The sequence below is a fragment of the Typopeltis vanoorti genome, chromosome 13 (genome assembly GCF_054136105.1).
Source record: "Typopeltis vanoorti isolate ZY-2024b chromosome 13, IOZ_Tvanoo_1.0, whole genome shotgun sequence".
NCBI lineage: Eukaryota > Metazoa > Arthropoda > Arachnida > Uropygi > Thelyphonidae > Typopeltis > Typopeltis vanoorti.
The window spans coordinates 96,895,937-96,916,780 of NC_143561.1; the positions used below are offsets into that span (position 1 = coordinate 96,895,937).

The 20,844-nt window shown below is 36.8% G+C and overlaps 1 protein-coding gene across 1 annotated transcript in view; it reads left to right on the forward strand.

Annotated features, from left to right (window-relative positions):
- Positions 1-20,844, forward strand: part of LOC150100401 (bestrophin-3-like) — a 92,045-nt gene that overhangs the window by 32,529 nt on the left and 38,672 nt on the right. Inside the window, exon 5 of the mRNA XM_090402648.1 lies at positions 10,186-10,263. Coding sequence (XP_090258774.1) covers positions 10,186-10,263 — 78 coding nt within the window. The remainder of the gene's footprint in view (positions 1-10,185; positions 10,264-20,844) is intronic.

Here is a 20,844-nt window from a genome sequence, read left to right on the forward strand (position 1 = left end):
TGGGACAACTCAGAGGTTTACCAGCGCCACCATCTCTTTACATGGTGTATGGAGTGCAAATAGTTATAAGGACTTGAAACTGCTTGGGCTTACGCAGAAGGATATAAAAGTTCTTTCTTTGAGGGCCCTACAGGGCACACTGGTGGCGTGGTGTTGCCACCAGAGAATGACTACTATGATAACTCGAACAAGCATAGGGTGAAACACTTGTAAAGGCTTAGGCTTATATCAAGTCTGGACGAAATGTCTGGACGTGATGTAAGGGCAGTAGTACTGCCCATAAACAGTACAAAGATTAATAAAAATAACCAGTGGTGCACCATAGGGATCAGTCCTTGGTCCACTATTATTCAGTCTATAGACTGATATTTGGAAGTATTTGACAGGCGACATACAACTATTTGCTGATGATGCAAAGATAGGTAGGATAATCAGGAATGCTGCTGATATGCAGTACTTGCAGAATGATTTGAATAGGCTGGAGTTGTGGGTATGGGAAAATAGATGTCAGTAAATGTGAAGTCATGAACTTTGACGGATTAGATATCCAAGGTCGTATTATATTGGTGGGATTATGCTAGAAGAAACTGATCAGGCTTGGGATGTTGGAGTGTTAGTAGATAGGAAGATGAAGTTCAAGGGCCAGTTTTACAAAGTTTGCAAATACAACTCAAAAGATAATTGCAATTCTTTAACGAAATTTCACATGTAAAGATAAGGATGCCATTTTGCCTTTTTTTTATAGAGCTTTGATATGACCTTACTTGGACTATTGTGCGGAGGTCTGCTCTTCTGGTTTCTGTTGGATTCTAATACAGTGGAAAGAGTGCAAAGGAGGGTGCTAAAATGATTATTAGGATTGTGAATACTAATTATGAAGACAGATTGAGAATTTGTAAACTGCAGACACTGGCAAACAGGAGAAAGAGGAATGACATGATTGAGACTTACAAACTTCTGAAAGGATCATTCAAGATTTTAATTATTGGAATTTTTCATTTTATGGAGGGTGGGGAAACGACGAGAGGATATCCTTGGAAGCTGAGAATTGAATGCTGCTAAGAAGGAAATTTAGGGCTAGATTTTCTCCCATAGAGTGGTGCGTAATTGGAATGGATTGCCATTAGATGTTGTATGTGCAAGCAGTGTGAATGAATTCAAGAATATGTATGATAACTGATGCGTGTAGTATGTGGCCTCCCTCGATGAGTTTCTGACTCCCTGGAGATCTCTCTTAATAATAGCATATCAAAGCATAACACAACTTAGTTCAGCTTCTTCTAAAATTCAAGAAAAATCGCGAATTTCTTGCTGCATTTTGTCGAATTATAAATAACAAGGTTTACAGTAAATAAATAAAAAAATTACATAAAAGCAGTGTAATTTCTGTTAAATTAGCATTATGGAATGATTATTTTTATTTTTTTACTTACCCGAGTTATGTATTGACACCAGCATTCGTAAGTGAAGCAAAAAGGCAATACGCACACTTAGAAGCAAATACTTCTGGTGTGAAACTCGATCGATGTCAGAAATCAAACAAAACATATCACATTTTCACACAATACGTGATCTGATAATATACTCTTCCCATACCAGAGTATAAAACTAATGTTTCGCTTCTGTCATGGATGCTAGTGTGGTTATATAGCTTGGATAAGTTAAAAAATAAAAATAAATAAAAATCATTTCATAATGCTTATTTTACGAAAATTACACGTGTAATACTTTTATATAATATTTATTAACTTATTATATAACACTTTTTAACTGCACACACAGCATGAAACCTGATTTTTTTCCTTTTTGCCTTCCCTTGTATTTTTTTGCCCTTGTGAGAATTTCTTTTACGACTGCTTCATAAGAGAGATCAGCAGTTTAAAACTCGCAAACTGTTTTTAAATTTCAGTAACTGCAATTATTATTGAAATAGTAATTGAATTACTATTTCAATCATGCCAAAATTATTCAGTTAACACCAAAAAAAAAAAAAAATCCCTTAACTTTAGGTAGCTTGTCGAACCCTAGAAACAAGGGATATCTCTTTAAAGATAAATGCAATTAATTATCAGAACTGTAGGTGCCTTTTGTAGTTTTGAAGAACAGCCTTACGTTCTTTGGTTCGAAAGGTGTGATTCGAATTCTCAGGGACACGTGGAGAATTTTTAGTTGTTTACTCAGGAAACTCGAGTTCTCCTTCCCGATTCCCGATCCCAACCAAAAACTATTAATCCATTAAATAAACCAAAAGCGCTAAAAAGGGAGAATATACATAAAAGGGCCTCATCTGCAGAGGTCATCTCAAGTGTATATGCACCAATTTAGTTATCACTGAACTAAAGGCGGTATGCTCGTAAACCTCATGATCATTCCCGAAACTTTCAATTTCGAAGGCAAATGCTGTTTTGCTACCTTCCTATAAAATAGTGGGTATTTATTATCCTTTCTTTTAATAATCAAGTAGAATTATTTTTGGAGATTAGCGCCTCCGTAGCGCAATTGGAAGAACGACGGTACATTGCGCCCTTCGATTGGAATAGGCCTAAGTTCGATTCTCGTCGCGACGGGAGGAATCTTTATCTGGTCGATTTCAATCGATGGTGAGTTAGCCGATCTCATACGGAGGTAGCAGGGTTTTTTCTCCCGGAAACTCGGGTTTTTCATCCCGCATACATACAAATCGGCCCTTCAGAACACACGCAATTTACAGACAAAAAATTACTAGTTGTGGTGGTGCTGGAGGTGGGCGGTAGATGGCGTTGATGGAGATGATTCGTAGTAGAGGTTAGGTGTAGAGACAGTTGTAGGTGTCCTCCCGCGATGAGTCTTCGGACTCCTTGGAGGTATCAGGAATAATAATAATAATAATAATAATAATAATTATCTCGCCATGTGTCAGATTTTGTGTATGCAATTTTCATATCACCTAGTCTCTGAACGATACTACGTGACTTAGTACTTCCGAGGAGAAAAAAGCAAATCATCTTTCTTGGCTTCTAGGAAATTGTTTGCCTATAACGTTTTCAGAGGTTTAAAATATCTTCTACCCACCTCCTCCTGGATCTTCCTCTTTATATGTCCCTTTTGGTTTATATTTCAGGCAATATTTGGCCATCTGTCCGCATTCAATCTTTCTACATGTTTTTTTTTTTTTTTCTATAGTTTGTAATGTATTATTATGTTAATTATGGATAATTTTTCTTATTTCTTATCTTGTCTATTCTTTTATATTCCTGCAAATTTTAAAAGCAAATCTAAATATCATTATCTGTTGAATGAAACTGTACTGTGCACAAAGTCGATAACTGTACACCAGATTGTGATATTTAATTGCTATTCTGATCTTTAATGTTAAACTCAAGACGCGTTTTAGAGTTATGTTTGAGTGAAATGTAATTTACAAGTGATAAAAATGCAGCATCCTCTGAATTACTATTTCAATCATCTGTTGCCAACTCTGACAGTCACGTGTGTCCCCCCCCTTCCCCCCTCCTTTAGCTAACGGAGGGGACGAGTGAAAAAAATCACCATTGGTGTTAATACTTGTGGTCTAGTTACCGAATGTGACAAAGAACTGTCAAGAATGGAATACTTGATATTTTGCCTGAAATTTTCCCAGCAAATTTTGCTTTATTTTATTTTATTTTTTATCCTGATTATTTCCTTTTAAGAATAACTGGAGATGGTTTTCGAGCGTTATGAAATTATAAGCAATATACTACAAACGCGGGTTAGTCTGTGGCAAACATCTTCAAATTATAAACTTACAGAAATTCCTGACGTACATTTTATACACCAAGAGAATTTAATAATGGCTCATATTGATGGTCTGTTTCCAGTAGGATCCCTTTATGTTCCAGTAGGATCCCTTTATGACCCACTATTTTATATGACTGATAGCAAACATTCAGACTTTACGATTTTGTGAATATAAGAGAATTAATTGGCATAATCATAAGACCGGTAGGACTTAAAAGAGAGGAGTTCAGATTATCTGGTGGAGTTGCGGTTCGTAAACTCTAAAAGGAAAAATGCATTCGGTTGGAGAGGAAGTTACACTAAATAGTATCCTCGATAATCCCATTTTATCCACATTCAGATATTACTTTTCTATCGTTGGCGTTACTTTGAAATTATCAATCGAATCACACAAGAGAAACGCCATTCTTAATCGATCATGAGTAACAGACTTGGCCCTAGGAAACGATATGCTTAAGGAAGTAATAATAGCTATAATTAAAAAACCAGTTTTGTTGTTTGATGTGTGTGGGAAGGGGGGGTAGTGTTCCTGAGGAAATGGTTTTTATTGTATTTATGAATGTGACAAAATATGATTAATTGATCTTAAACTTGTTGTGCTGATCTGGCCGGTTTACATGTGAGGCGAATATGAAACACGCACCTTCAAGAAACTGACTAGATGCCCAGTGATAGGCAATTAAATATTATATCCAAGTAAGCGAAAAATGTCGGCATCTGGCGATGGAATATTCAAGTTTTCTCCATATTCCTTGCATTGAAATGGTCTTTCAAAAACCTAATCTCTATACCTAAGTTAGGACTGAAACAGGTCTTTAGTTTCAGTGCAATTGAAAAGTCTTTGCGTTAAAAAAATGTTTTATTAATTACTTTAATTTTTTAAAAAAAAAATTAACATTTATTTCAAAGTTTTAATTTGTATTTAAGTTTGTTTTTCATTATCTTACCAAATATCTTATTTTTCCCCCCCTCTGATTTCTCGTAAGAGGAATATCGCTATTATCCTCTTCACCCCAGATCTGCCACTTGTCTGAAATAGTAGTGTATCCTTAAATCTTTTTTTTTTTTTTTTTATTTATTGCAACGAGGTGTTGGACACCGAAATTCATTGTATGGCGGTACTTTATTACGTGAAAATTTTCTCCTACAAGAGAATAAATTTTATTGTCAGTTGATTCTTCCTATCATGTTCCATGTGGCCTGTTTCTCATGCCGTGGCTCTTTTTGGTCTTAAACTTATATATACAACAATATTGGCAGTCTGCTATAGACATCTAAATTGAACGCACTACTGTTCGTTCGACTTAGCTATTTTATCTATTTTATCTATTTTGTTTATATTCAATTATGAAATAATTTACTGGTTTTATATTCAGAGAATAGTAAAATTTCTTCATTTGTTTCTATTGTCCCATCGCGTGTTTTTCAGGAATTTCATTTTTGCAGTTGGAATTCGTTTTTCATCTTTTATGATCCATGTTTCCTCCCTACATAATAAAATTATTTTAGACGTCAGACAGCGTATATAGTCCGATTCACGCTTTTATCCCGCTTGATGCAGGTTCCGCTATGATTATATAACTATGGGAAACCCCAGCTTGTCGTAGAGTCTGGCGTTGGGGGGGGGGGATTTTTATGACTATAGATACTCATGTTTACGGGGCCAGTTTGCCTGTCTAGGGAGAACGAAAAACCCGAGTTTACGGATTTAAAAAACAACAACAGAAACCTACATCCATATGAGACTGGCTAACTCACCTTTATTCGAAAATGACCAGATTAAAGTTCCTCACGTAAAGTACCGACTGAGCTACGGAGGCTCATTAACTTTTACAAAGTTCGATATTTTTATGTCTCTCTTCCTATGGTAAATCACTTTCTAGGTCTGAGAACATTTACTTCTCGTAATATTTTATCTATAACTATTTAACTTCTTAGGTTTTCTCCATGAAAGCTATTGTGTTTTCTTTAGATATTTTTCAGAAGAGTATATTTTTTCGTATTATACTCTTGTGATATTTCATTTAATAATGTTACAGATCTTTATAGGTTGTTTACTGACGTAGCTAGATAATACAATTTGGTCGCCGGCAAATATGCATTCTATTCCAACATGCTAATACTAGGATTTATATTTAAGTGTTTTAAAGATTGCCGATTTTTTCCCTCCATAACTGTGTAACACTTCGGATTCATTGCATAAGATTTCGTCTCTTTGTCGAGGTGCCTTGTGGATCGTTGAAGAGAGTACATGGGATGATAGAGCTGGGTCCACACTTCTTTGGTAGTCCATATCTCTAATATGTTTTTCAATGCGTTGTTGAATAGATTTCTCAGTCTGTTCGTAGTTTCCAGTCACACCATAGTCAGTAAAACCATAAATATTTTAGGAGGTCGTTTCGTGGTTTTAGGGATCGAAGTAGCAATCTCACTCTGATAACAGGAGTGATTATAGGGAAGAGTGATTATCACTTTTGCTTTCCTCGTCACTTGAGGTACATAACAATGGCTTGTTGGTTAAGAAGTCTTGAGACGGTGCGCCTATTGTAACAGTTTTGTAGAAAGGTGTTTTTCAGAAACTGGAGTTATTTAGCTAGTTCATCCTCGTCAGTAACGGCGGGAAGAGCATTTAGATGTCTCTCAGCATGGGTTCGTTTTCTAAAGAGACGTACTTTACCAAATTCTAAAGAATCTTTAGATTAGAGAAGCGAACTATTAGATTCTTACAGCTAAATTTTATTCTATGATGTTGACTATTGAGGACACTATACTGTATCGTGAACCAATTAAAGAGCCTTTGTAGCAGCTGTTTCTTTTATTCTCTTACTGCCTCTATTGTCCTATAATTTAGTCATTTCTGATAACTTGTTTTTCGGTTTTATTATATTTTCTGTTTCTGTGTACCCAGTTACTCTGAGACATTTCCGCCCCTATATTCTTATTCGCTTTACTCTTTATTTCTACGCTTTCTGTTACTGCTTTTATCAGGATTTTGAGGATTTGTTTCAGATTTTTCCATTCATCCTGTCATCTGTATTCTTATATATATTGCTACCTAGTACCGGAATGTTATAATCGAGAAACTCGAATTTTGTTTATATGTATTTTCCATTTTATTTGTTATTTTTAGCCATCGTGTTTTAAACGAGATTTTTACCTATAATGATCAGAATTTAATTAAAAACCACGATTTTCATATATTTCTACATTTATGATTAATTCGCATAGCTTCAAATCCAAGAATGTAATAACTGATTTATATCGTTATAATGATCATAGGTATATTTGTGTATTTCTTTATGTTCAAATATTCGCAATCCATTATGATTGCGAATATCTCATCACAACTAACTGTTTGTTTTGAATTTTCTCTTTCATATTCTAGCATTTATTTTCTTCTTTTCCATCTTCTGGTGCATAAACACCGACTGTTATATAGCCTCATAATATTTTAATTCTAATTTTATTAATCTTTCATATCAGTGGTTCTACAATAATTTTCTTCAAGTTTATGTATCATAATCATAATATGTACCTTTTTGCCTCTTCCTCTTTTTACTCCAGTATTTATTTCGGTTGTTCCATTAGTTGCAATTTTCATGATATTCATTTTTCCTAAGTCATGGTGTTTCCCTGAAAATCCTTCGGATCTCATAGTCAGTTGCAACTGATTTAATTCTATCTCCCACCTCATGGTGGCTTTGCTAATACTATCTATATAGAGTAGCCAGAGAGGTTTAGTGTCGAGAATTAAGATTTTTTTTTTTTTTCAAAGCGTTCCAAAAAAAAAAAAATTAGCCAACTTCGGTCATAGAGGGTAAGCCCATCAAATTTCCTTTAGCCTAGACTAGGCGTAGCCAACTTCATTCTATACGAGGGCCAATATATGATGAGTGGTAGCGTCACGGGCCGCACATCTTTAGACAGAACTTAAATAAAAATAAACTCTGCATTTTTTCAAGGCAATAGTTATATGTATTGAATTACTATATTTGTTAAATCATTTTACTACTGGGAGAACAATATAAAATACTCGATTGATGTAAATATAAGATTGTTAAATTAAATTTAATTACATATTTCTGGTTTTTTTACATGTAACACATGTATGTATGTTTTACATACAACAAACGATGCCAAAAGTGAGCTTTTTTTGTATTGATGTTGGTTTAGTAAAAATAGATTTCTGAGCACTAACCTTTTTCTTCAATTTAGTACGTACTTGTCCAACATATTGTTGGTATTTAGCGGAAAGGTGCTGTATGTAGTGGCGTTTGAGGTTATATTCCTTGTGCACAGACAATACTTGCAAACACATAAGGCACTGTGGTTTGTTGTCGTTATTATTTATAAACAAAAATTCATTTTCCCATTTCTCCTGAAATGACCTGTTTTCTTCACAGATCTTACGTTTCTTATTCACAAAGGCTGAAGTAACTGACCAGAGGACACAAACTGCAACAATAACACTGTTAACTGTGAACCTGAGTCTCTGAAACTGATCACTGTAACCAGAGCAGAGCAAGTGACTTTCAACGATGCGTTACTCTGGAGCGCATAGAAATCTACCACTCCCACTACTACAACTCGCACGGAGTAGCAGTAGATTTTATAAATTGAGTAATCATTTTAAAGCAATTTTGATTCCGTGTTGAGAATATAAATTGTTTCCGTCATCAGAAACAATGAATATAACTAGTATATCAATCAGAAAACCTGCGGTCGAAACTAATAGCTAAATTGATAATACATATAATTTAATATAGTTTTTATCCTGCAGCGGGCCGCACAAAATCATGTTACATGGCCGCATGCGGCCCTGCTGTTGGCCACCTGTGGCCTAGACCATAAGCAGTCTCTCCGGCAATGTAGATGAATTTTCACTAAATGGTGAAAAGGCTTATATTAAAGGCATTTCTAAACATATGGCAAATACTTTGAATAAATTCCAACTCATCACTACCTTCAAATCCATTAACCAAATCTTCAATCTCTTACCTTCTACAAAAAAGACATTGTCGCCTGCTACCAGTGTTTACCAGGTAGCAGCAAAGGTGATAATCTGTCTTTTGATTAAATTGGAAGATCAGTCAGAGCCATATTCAGCTTATGAAACCTGATAAATCTGGCCTGGCTCAACACGAAATCTGCTATTGCCGATTTCATATTGAGCCAGCCTTTTGCATTTTTCAAAGAAAGTTCTGAAACCTTACTCCATCGTTAATGACTGCCATTCTGTTCCAAAAGTATGGGTAAATATTCTCCTCAGTTGCATTAAATACATACACCCCCAATGGTGTTTTATCCTAGATTCTGCGTGATTGCATCTTTAGAAGGTTTCATTGTAACGCATGCGTTTTGGTGTTCTTTTGGATGCAAATTTCCATTATTGTTTTTCATATTACACCGCTTTTACGATATGTGAAAGGAAGTATTTGTTCATTAATAAATATTTTTATTGTTAAGTGTATTTATATAAATATGGAAATCCCACAGGTGGATAAAGCAAACGGATATCACAAGCGGAGAGGAACTTAAGGAATTAGCATTATCAGAGAATGTTAGATTAGTGACTTATCCGTTGGTAATGAAATAACGTCAGCGTAAGCATTTTTTTTCCTTCAGACGGTAGGAATGTAAAGGTGCCACTTTTGTCAAGAAAATGCACAGGAACGCACAGAAAAGTAACACCACGAGACTAAAGGGGTTGTACACAAATCTCTCGGTAACCTGATACCGAAAGGACCGATGTAAAGAACTGGATAAGCCTGTTTCAGTGGAAGAGCAGACAGCGCGGATTTAATTGGAGTACGAAGTATTCTGGTTGCTCTGTAGGGAGTTGGAAGCCCATGAGATGGTGGAATGAATCATGCTACCTACTTCTCCAATCGGATAGGCGAGTGTAAGAAGTATGGCGGTGCCTTATGCTCGAGTTCATTATCAAACGTGAAGTTTTATAGTGGAAGTGCTATGGTCTGAAGCTGTTGCTTCTGATACGAACTCGGACCTGTGGTTGTAGTTACAGGAAAGATGAATGCCGGCAGAGATGACACTCTGACTATTGTATCGCTTCCTACACTGCCGCAGCTTTACGAACAGATCCATATTAGTGAACATGAAAATACACGCCATACTGTTATGTAATACCTCTGGAGAGAACAGGACCATCGGATGAGAATCAGACCAGTGGATTCAGCATCGGCAATTGGACTGGTCTTATATTGAAGGAAGAATATCCAGAATATACCGGACTATTCTGGGAGAGTATGCTTATGCCTTGGGGATCCATGTGTGCCAGTGAGGTGTTTGTGCAATTCAGGTTTCCTCTGAAATATAGCTATTCCAGTACTTACTTGAGCATTAAAATTTATGTAAATTGATACTCAATAAAAAAATAATTTTAAATATTTTTTTAATATTTTTCAGGAAATTAACGAACTGAGGTCTAAAACTAGCCTTCTGTGGGGCCATGACTGGGTTACAGTTCCCCTTGTCTACACTCAGGTCTGATTTAATTGTTTTTAGTTAATATTATTTCAGAGTCTTTTATCGAAATTAATCCTTTGTTTAGGTTATTTTAAGATATTTTTATTTGCACGTACTGTGTGTGTTGGGGGGGGGGGGAGAGGACTTATTAAATCCTGACAGAACAGTGGAAATAGATAGGTCTTAACCAAGGAAAGACAGTCACAAGAATGACACGATATACGTCATTTGTCCTTCGGTTTGGAGGAAAAAAACAACTGTGTTTTTAATGCCATCGTGAACTTTTATATGAAATGAAAGTGTTTTTTATTTCACAAAATAGACTAATCTATCGGAGAACCACGGGAGTTATCATACGTAATTTGTTGAACTAATAGCCTTATTTGCTTCGGCTGCAATTATAATTCTTAATCAAGGAAATAAACATATGCAGAAACAGATGCCCTTTGTTCGATATGCGCCATTGTACTTGAAATGTATAATCCTATCGATCATTCAGATGTGGACCGTCTTTCATCGTAGCATTTTTTTAGACGTTTCACTAACATGGGCTCTTTCGGGTCACGTTGGATACGGTGACAAAGTCCAAGTAGAAACTCAATAATACGTGACTACCACGAAATAGCACAGTGCGGTGGGACGCAGAGTGCAGTTAAAACGTTCTCAAGTGATCGGGTTTGTTTGTTGCAGAGATGAGAGAAACAATAATCTTAGTTACACCACTGTAACTATCTGTGTACTGAAAGACTGATTAACAGGAAAATCACTGCAATGGAGATGAATTGGTTTAATTGTCTAATAAATCAGTACAGATATTTCGTTTCCGAAGAAGTAAGAACCCTTAAAATGAAATTGCTATTGGCTGGAATTATTACTGAAACAACTAAGGCTGCCTGGCCGGTGTGTTATGTCTATTAATTACGTGTATTCTCTGTCAACTTTCAACCTTTTAAGGGATGGAAAATCTACATGTCCGAAAGAGGGGAAAAATTGCCACCTCTGAGACTGGCCAACTGCGCTAGGTTTTTGCTGCGTCAATCCGAAATTCTCAGAAAATTGCTCTAAGGTTCAGAATTCTGATACTTCTGTATACCTGGGGCTAAATAAATAAATCAGCTATATTCTCCAGAGGAAGTAAGAGAGACTGTTTAGCCCTTCTGAACACTGGTAGAAGTCAATCTTCATCCTCAGTCATCACAGATAGCTGGCCCAAGGCTATTCATTATTTTATTTTTATGTATTCATTTTATTTATAAGTTATTCTGTATTAATTAATACTAATCTCTGTTAATACTATGGTTTCGTGTTAATTTCTTAGCATGTCTTGTCCGCCGTCTGTCTTATATACAGAAATCCTGCTCGTTAACAATCGAGATCGAAATAACTATTTTTGAGATCTCATATTAGCATTGTTGAATTTTCCGTTATGTTTTTATTGTACTTGTACACATACCGGTCAGTGAAGTGGAAACTTATCTGATACCGTGTTGGACCTCCTTTAGCTCCGAATTATAGCACATATCCAGTGTCTCATAGATTTCACAAGGTGTTAGATTGCATTTACCTCTATAACATACCAGGCGTTCACCAGACAGTCCCTTAACTAGCTCAGATTTGACGAAAGAGGACTTTGCTCTCGATCTGTTTTTCTATCGTGTCCCATACATTCTCAATGGGATTCAGATCCCAGCTTTATGGTGGCCAGGGAAACGATAGTGGAAGTAGCTGTCATGCTCGCTGAACTACTGCCGAATAATTCTTGCGCGATGGGCAGTGGCATTGTCGTCCATGAAACAACCGTCACTTATTGGATAAAAAGTGAGCAGGATGGATTTTATTGGCAACAATGTTTAGACATTCCTTGAAGAGCACCCGACCTTCCAGCAATATCAGGGGACTGTTCATACATATTGTTCCAACAGAATATGCCCACACCATGACATCACCTCCAAAACCTTGTGTTTACAAGGCAAGCTGGATTTTAAATGCTTCATGCCCCCCCCCCCCCAAACTCTGTCTACCGTCGGTACAAAACAAGGTTTATAAAAAAAATCATGGACCACATGATTTTTTTTTTTTTTTACTAGTCTTCCATTGTTTAGTTACAGTATTCCTGACACTAGACGAACTTCCGGTCTTTGAAGAAATCAGTGGCTTTCGTATAGGCATGCGACGGCCAATACAGATCCTCTTCAATTCCCTACGCATAGTTCGGTGAGATATGGGTCGGGAACAGACATTTCATTAAATGCTTCGGTCAATAGCTACCACACAGGAAGTTGTTTTTTGTCCATACGAGTCTTCTCAGACGACGGGGATCTCGTTCCTACGACTGTCTTAGGACCACTGTTACGCTGCTTAGACCAGCAATGTGGGTTATTTTCCCACTGATTAAACACCCAGGATATCTTACCTTTTGAGAAACCAGTCAACTTTTCTGTTTTTCAAAATCGTGGCTGCAGCCAAACGGGCACCGACAATCTCTTTGTCTAACCCCGAAAAATCCTTTTTTCCCCAGTGTGATCAACACTGTTGACGATTACTGACCAGCAACATTCTTAAATAGTTGTCTAGAACACGTGGTCAAGTAGTTTACATATAACTTGCGTAAGTGATGTTTACATACAATCTTGGTTTGATTGGTTGGTTTATAGTTTATTTGGCACAAAAACTACAAAGGTCATACTGTGCCATACTAAGTTTACAACTATACATAAGCAGTTAAAGAAAATTGTAAACAATATGCCTGTACAAAAATTAGGTTCCACAAAGTAGCATCTATATAGAAACAGAATTGCTGCAGAGGGCACAGCAACACACAAGGTTCAAGGTTACAGTAGTACAAAAATTGTCAACAATACAAGTTAAATAAACAAAATGCGTGTACAAGACACCAAGCCAAGTATCTATATATAGTTGAAATTATAACGGATGTTTTTACAGCCATGCATAAATATGCAAAAAGGAATTATTATACAATATGCATGCATAAACATAAAATTTGGCAATGTGGTATCTACATATAAACAAAATTACAAGAAGGTTATACAAATATACAACGTATCCTACAGCAATACATAATTAGTAAAGAAAAAATAGTAAATAATATGTATGCACAAAAGTTAAGATGGGCAATGCAGTATCTACATAGAAAAAAATTACCGCAGCATTTAAGGCAGTACATAATTCGACAACAATACAAGTTAATAAACAAAATGCATGTACAACAGCAGCAGCAGCAAACCAAGAAATGCAGTATCTACCTCGAGTTAAAGAGGAATTATTATACAATATGTATGCATAAAAATTAAATTTAGTTGTGTGGTATTTACATATTAACAAAATTACAACAAGGTAACACAAGGCTACAGAAATACATGATTGGTCAGAAATTAAATTAATGAATAATATATATACATTAGTACTCAACTCCCGCATATATACATCACAAAACATTACATATTTTGTAATATAGTATATGCGTACAAGAGTTAAGTGAAGCAAAAGTTTCTAATTCAATTGCCGGTATGTGTATTTCTGTTGAGCAACCTGGTATTCAGGTTCTCGATTCTTCTGATGTCTTTCTAGCAAAGCCATACAATGCAATATTTCAGTAAAGATAAGTTGTCTTGGTCACCTATGCAAGAATTGAATGAGAAGGAAGATGCAAGGAGATCGGCTTTATCTTATGATGATGTTGCAACGTTGCCATCTGAGACAGACAGATGTGGGAGCACAGATAGACAAGAATTGCTCCCAAATGCTTTTGCTAAGGATCAGAAGGTATGAGAAATACTGAGTAATGGGGGTTTTAAGACTTTTCTAAGTTACTGTAGCCTTCGAAGAGAATGTGGAGCATTCTTCTCCTCAAGGCTCTTTGGACCATTCATAAGCTGTCTCCCTGTTATTTTTAGTTGTCTCACTTCCACAGATAAACGCTGGAATAATGCACATATTAAATAGCTTTCTTCTTAAACACACCAGTAAATATCAACAGAATCTTTATGTAGCTAGCAGGATTTTTATTTGGTGTGATTCATCTATGCATTTCTTTCTATGCATTTGTTTTTCCTCAAATTAGTAGTTAATTGTCCAAAGTAATTATAGTCATCCATAATTGCAATAGGATTATTTGCTAATTTTAATTCATGTTTATCTGAAATTTTTATAAATTTTTAGTTAAATTAATCCGGAAATATGAGAGTATTACAACCTTTTTTAGTTTTATAGAGTACCCTACTTAACTAACTTTCGCTACAATTATTCAAATTAAGTTGATATTGAATCCAACATTATTTCAAAGCCGAATATAGAAACTATAAAAGTTTCGGCGGATCCAAGCGTATGCAAACATTCCATGACAGGGGAAACTCGTAGTAAAGGTGGGGAAAGATCCGATCACTATCCTTTGTATTTCCCATAATGTAAAACACATCTCCAGGCGGACAGGTATGATGTTACACATTATGGGGGGCGTCATTGCCCAGACGGGTTTCGACCTTTTTTGAGGTATCGTCAGTGGGAGCCAGATCCAGATGTATGTAAATACTCAGGTTGTAGTGATGCAGAACTTATACTTTACCTTAGGAGTTGCCAAAAAAGGTGTCGCATCACAAAAGGCACCAAGATGAAAGATTTGCTTACGCTTGGATCCGCCGAAACTTTTATAGTTTCTCTATTCGGCACAAAACTCTTGTAGTTTCTCTATTCGGCGTTGAAATAATGTTGGATTCAATATAATGTGAATAATTGTGCATCGCCGAAGTGAAACTTTTTGGCTCTCTTATTTCAGTTTATCGCTACAGCTTATAATTAAGGCTAATAACATAGTTGTAAAATAAGAGAGCTGCGGAAAGATAATTTGTGTAGCGAGATTAGTAGTTTAATTAAAATTTGTTGTGTAATAGCTGTGATCGATATGGGTTGTACAGTTTAGAAAATTGTGTATTAATTAAATTCTTGAATGTGGTCTGAGAGTGAACAAAAATGGCGATGAGACTTAATTAGCGCGAAAGACAAATGCAAGTGACATAGATTTTTGAACATGTTAAGATGCCGTGAATGCAATGTATATGCTTGGGAAGATATTGACGATAGCTGCAGGGAGGATTCATAGAAGATGAGAAAGTGTGGGTGTGTAAGAAGTGTAATGTACTTATGAAGTGTCTTTGAATACAAACTTGGCAGAGCTGCAGATCATTAATGTAGCTACCAAGTAGGATTGAAAGAAATGAGAATCAGTGTGAACAGCCAGTCGCAAAGTACAATTGAAAATGAAAAAATTTTGAAACCGTTTCAAATTTTACATACCGCAGCAGAGTTCTATTTGCAGATGGAGGAGCAACTAGAGATGCTGATACAGGATTCAAAAGGCAAGAAATGCATATGCTAAACTCAGTAGAGTATGGAAAATGAAAAATATTCACTTAGATGCAAAAAAAAATGTAATGAATATATTAAATCAGTTCTTTTATAAGGATGCGAAATAGCGTTGGTTTCAATGGAAATATACAAAGAAAGCCACCAAATTCGAAGTATGCTCTGCAAATATCGATTTATGAATGTCATGAATCGACCGTCGCAGTCGATTATGCACGGAAAACAAGCTGCTCCTATACAAGACATTAAGGCTATTGAAGAGTTCTTCAATAGCCGTAATGCTATTTAAACAGATGTGAATGGAAACCTTTATGGAGTGGAGCGATTTCGAATTATAGCATCCTTAGAAGTGTGAAGGGATAACACTTCTGGCAAGATGGGCGCAACCTATGGTTCTTTATCCCTTTGTTGGTTCTGAAAGAAAAAACTATGTATAGATTAGGATTGTTTAGCAAACACTTCTCTCACCCGTTGTGGACTGATTAGAAATGTATTTGATACTGACCCACAGTGGTGTTTTAGGGTTTGTTTTGGTAAGCCGTGTTCTTTATAGTTCACTGCCTGGGTATTAATGAGTTGGGAGGGATAGCAGCATTCGCAAAAAATGTTTGCTGTCGTCTCGTGTATAACGGTTTGTCTGTGAAGCTGTGCATTCCTCATGAACCATGTAACGTTGAAGTGCAATGGTGCATGCGAATGCACTTGCTTTGTATGATTTTTATTTTATTTATTTTTGACGTTCGAGTTCGCCATGTCCCCCCTTGCTTGGCGATTCGTGTCAGTTTGATAATCGTTTTGTATAGGAGCGGCTTGTTCTCCGTGCATAATCGACTGCGACAGTTCAGCAACTTATTCAAAAGCAAACAACTTAGTTGTTTGCTTTTGAACAGGCATAGTCAACATGGGTCACAACGTGGAGTAATCTTTTGTATCCGTAGTATTGGACAGGGTATGGGGGTGTCAAACATGATCACTTCCTTACCTTTGCAAAATTCCGTCCACATTAATCTGGTAGCAACTCCTCATTTACTATATTCCTTCTCCTTTATCATTCAGAAGGCTCTGCGACTTATGTACATTCCCACAATCTCCTCATATATGACATTACATAGACCTGACACTAATTTAGTAAATCTTAATTGTATCCTCTCCAATACATCATCGCCTTGAAAATCAGGTGACGAAATCTGCACACAGTAGTCCATATGTGGCCGATCAAAGCCTTATACAAGGGACCCATAATGTCTTTATTTCTGCATGTCAATGTCGTCCTCATTATTGCCATAACTCATAACTAAGGTATATCAGTGAATTGTAGCAATAATTTGCCATAATTCACTGATATACTCTCCTATCTCCTCTCTTCCACCTCCTCTCAAAATTTCACCATTAATTGTATACCCTGCATCCCAACCTTGCCTACCAAATTTCAGGACCTTGCAATTTGCAACATTAAACTGACAGCTCTACTCACATAGTCTGTTGAGATCCTCCTACAAGGCCACACCATTTGCTCTACTTCTCATAGTTCTTCCCAACTTGCGCACCTGTTTGCCAATGATGCAGTCTCCAGATAAGCTAGTTCCAATGTCATAATATACAAGTTAAACAATAATGATCCTAAAATAGATCCTTGTGGCACCTCACTAGTGATCTTATTTTTTTTGGGGTATACAACTCCTCGATACACAAACTGCTGATACTTATCTGAGAGTAAATCAGCTATCCAATTCACTAATTTGTTACATAATCCCATCTATTTCAGTTCAGCTACCAGCTTGTCATGTGGCAGAGTATCAAAGGCCTTTGAAAAATCCAAGTATAATACTGTATGTATACATCTTTATTCAGTGAATTTGTCGTCTTGTTGTAATACCTTCAGGTAACAAATCCCTGCTGACCATCATAAAAATACTTGCTATTTTCAACCCATTTCTGAATCCTAGCCCTCGCCAACTTTTTTAATGCCTTTACAACTCCAGATGCACAGATTGGTCTATTTGTCTTTCCCCCCCCCCTTGCGAAGTCGAAAGATTTTTCCCATCCTCCATTCCTTTGGGACTTGCCTTGTTGCAAGACTCATGTTAAACCGGTGTACCAATGGCACCGCTAATTCCCCAGAGCATTCCTTCATGACACATAGTGATATATATTGTCAATTCCTGCCTGATTAACATTAAATTTATTTAATTCCTCACGTATCTGTTGCTCATTAACCATCAGTCTCTCCTTCTATTCAATGACCAGTTGAAGCATTCAACTGGTCATTGAATAGTTCAACTATATTCTCTGCATTGATTATCAATCTGTCAATATCATTAACTAGCATCATTTTTCCAGAGCTTGATTGGATGTTTTATTCTCACAGTGCACATTTTTCTGTCTTTACCAACCAAGTTACTTTCCTGGTCTGCACTTTGCACTCTTCATGTAACTGATTATTACTAACATTCATCTTGTATTGCCACAGTGCCTTCTTCTTCCAGATTTCACATTTTATCTCTTCATTCATCCATTTTACTCCTACCTTATTTAGCCTTTTCTCCTTAGGAATACACTCAGAAATTGTTGCTGTTAAACGGCTCTTGATCAGTGCCCAAACAGCATCAGTCTCCTTTCCATGCTCTAGCTCCCAGTTGTCTCCTAAGCTTTTCATAATTTGCTAGTCTTGGAGTTCCACATATATCCCTTCTTCACAGAAATATATTAATCAACCCAGGTGCTCGTTTCATGGTCAGGGAAAGATAAGACACTCCATCTATTTATACATCCTCAAATGATCCAGATCTGAGACTTAACCATCATATACTCTCAAAAATTGTCCTTTAAGAACTCAAATTCATTCTCTCTATTTTCTGATGCTATCTCTTTGTTACAATCAACGTCATAATTGAAATCCGCCATAATGACCACCCTTTGCTTGCTCACTATGAAAAGTTGTCTATACATTTGTCTCTGCCTTCCACATTTCCCAGCCTGTAGCAACACCCAACCAAATATCTCATTCTATCCACCTTGCACCATCTGCTTCAAATCCACTGCTACTTTTTCCTCCCTTGTATCTTAACCTTGCATGGACATAATTCTCCTGCTATCATCAGCAGCATCCCCCTCCTGTTCTTCCATCTGCATGGAAATATCATCTCTCTCCATTTCTATTCCCATCAAGATATCATTCTCATTCAACCATGTTTCACTTATTCCGACTATTTTTGGGCAAGTAAACTCAATCAGTGCAATAATTTCATCTTTCCTCTGGCATTTGCATATAAGCATAACAATTCATTTATTGATCCATAACCAGTCCTATCCATGCTACCCCCTCATCTGTGACTTCTCTCCCCCACTAAGATTCAGGGAATACCTTTAGTACCAAAGTATTCCTTGGGAAGACCTGGAATACCTCACCTATTCTAGGTCGTCCCGTTCCTATTGTGACCATCCCTATACATGCATTCATCACTGCTTTGAGAATTCACTCTCCTTACACTGTCTCCCTGGCCCACCCACCCCCGTTTCCCCTGTTCAACTTTCCTTCCACCAGCAGCCTTTCCAGGTGAGTCACTCCAAAACCATTCAGATGCAGTCAATCACCCCTATACAGTTCCATTCATCTCTCCAACTCATCCCACACATTCACAAACTGCACTCCTTTCTCTTCACATATTTCCATTAACATTCCATTATCTTTTGTTCTCTGCTGAAACTCATCATTGTCATATATTTGGGCAAACAAAAACCAGTCTCTTTGCTGTTGACTTTCTCCTCCTAATATCAATCCTTGCATTCTCCCTGGGCCCAACCAAATCATTCATTCTAACCATAACCATCAACTCCCTCACACATTTCCTCACATTCAGCACATAAGTTACCTTGTTCATCCTCCCTCTTGGAAAGCAGATCTTATGCACCCTCTCATCCACCACGCTTTTATAATAGAATCTCCTTATAGTGTGCTACTCTTCAGTCATTTGTTATTGCTTTTTCTCCAATATCTTTTTATTCTTTCACACTCTTCAGTTCATATCTGTCGCATGTCTAATTTCATTTTGTAGATATCTCATCTTAATCATTTCATTCTTGAATTCTTTCATTCCAGCGATTGTTCCTACTGTTGTTTTGTCAGTCAGTCTTTCTTCCATTTTTTTGCATCATCGGTCAAACTCACTTCCACCTTTATGCTTTCTCATCCTTTTTCAATCATTTCTGTATTCACTATCGCATTCTTTGCACTCATTCTCATACTCTTCTGGCTATTATCACCAATCTTATACCCATCACCTTTTATGGTATTCCTGGTATTCTTCACTTCCTGTTTTCATTTTCCAATTTTCATAATCACATTCCATTCATATATCACACATTCTGCAGAACCTCACTCTGTTTAATCTCTCAACACATTTACCCAAACATATATAATACAATCCTGACAATGAACCATCTGCTTAACACATATTATTATTATTATTATTATTACGGGCAACTCCAAGGAGTCGACAGACTCATCGAGGGAGGCCCTAACATCATATCAAGAACAACTATTTGTCTTTCACAGAGTATCTATCATACCTCACCTTAAACTCATTCATGCTCATAGCACCCACAACAGACTCTGGCAGCTTATTCCACTTATTTACCACTCTCCAAGTTCTAACACCCCCGTTAACCACATTTTTGCCCAGCTTCCATGTATGGCCCCTAGTCCTCCCACCAGTCATATTTTCAAAAATATCTTCTGGATCAATCTTATAGAAACCCTTCAGTAATTTGAATGTCTCAATCATATCACCACTTTTCCGCCTATTTTTTGCAATCCACAAATCTTCAATCAGTTCTCATAAGATTCATTCCACAAACCTGCAACCATCTTGGTCACTCATCTCTGGATCCTCTCCACCTCCTCCCCATCAAGAAGAAACCCTGGCGCCCATATCTGGGCACAGTAGTCCAGATGGGGTCTTATCAGGGCTCGATATAGAGGAACAATAACTTGTTTGTCTCTGCTCGTTCAAGGATTTTTCAGTAACCAAGTGATTTGATGACCTGTTTTAGCCACTTTTGCAATGTTCCCCTAAACTTCAACTCCCTATCCACCAGCACTCCCAAATCCCTGGCCTCATCAATCTCCTGGAGTATGGTTCCACCAATGTGATATACTGCTGCTAATCTTTTCACTCCAAAATGCATAACCTTACACTTTGCCACATTAAATTGACATCC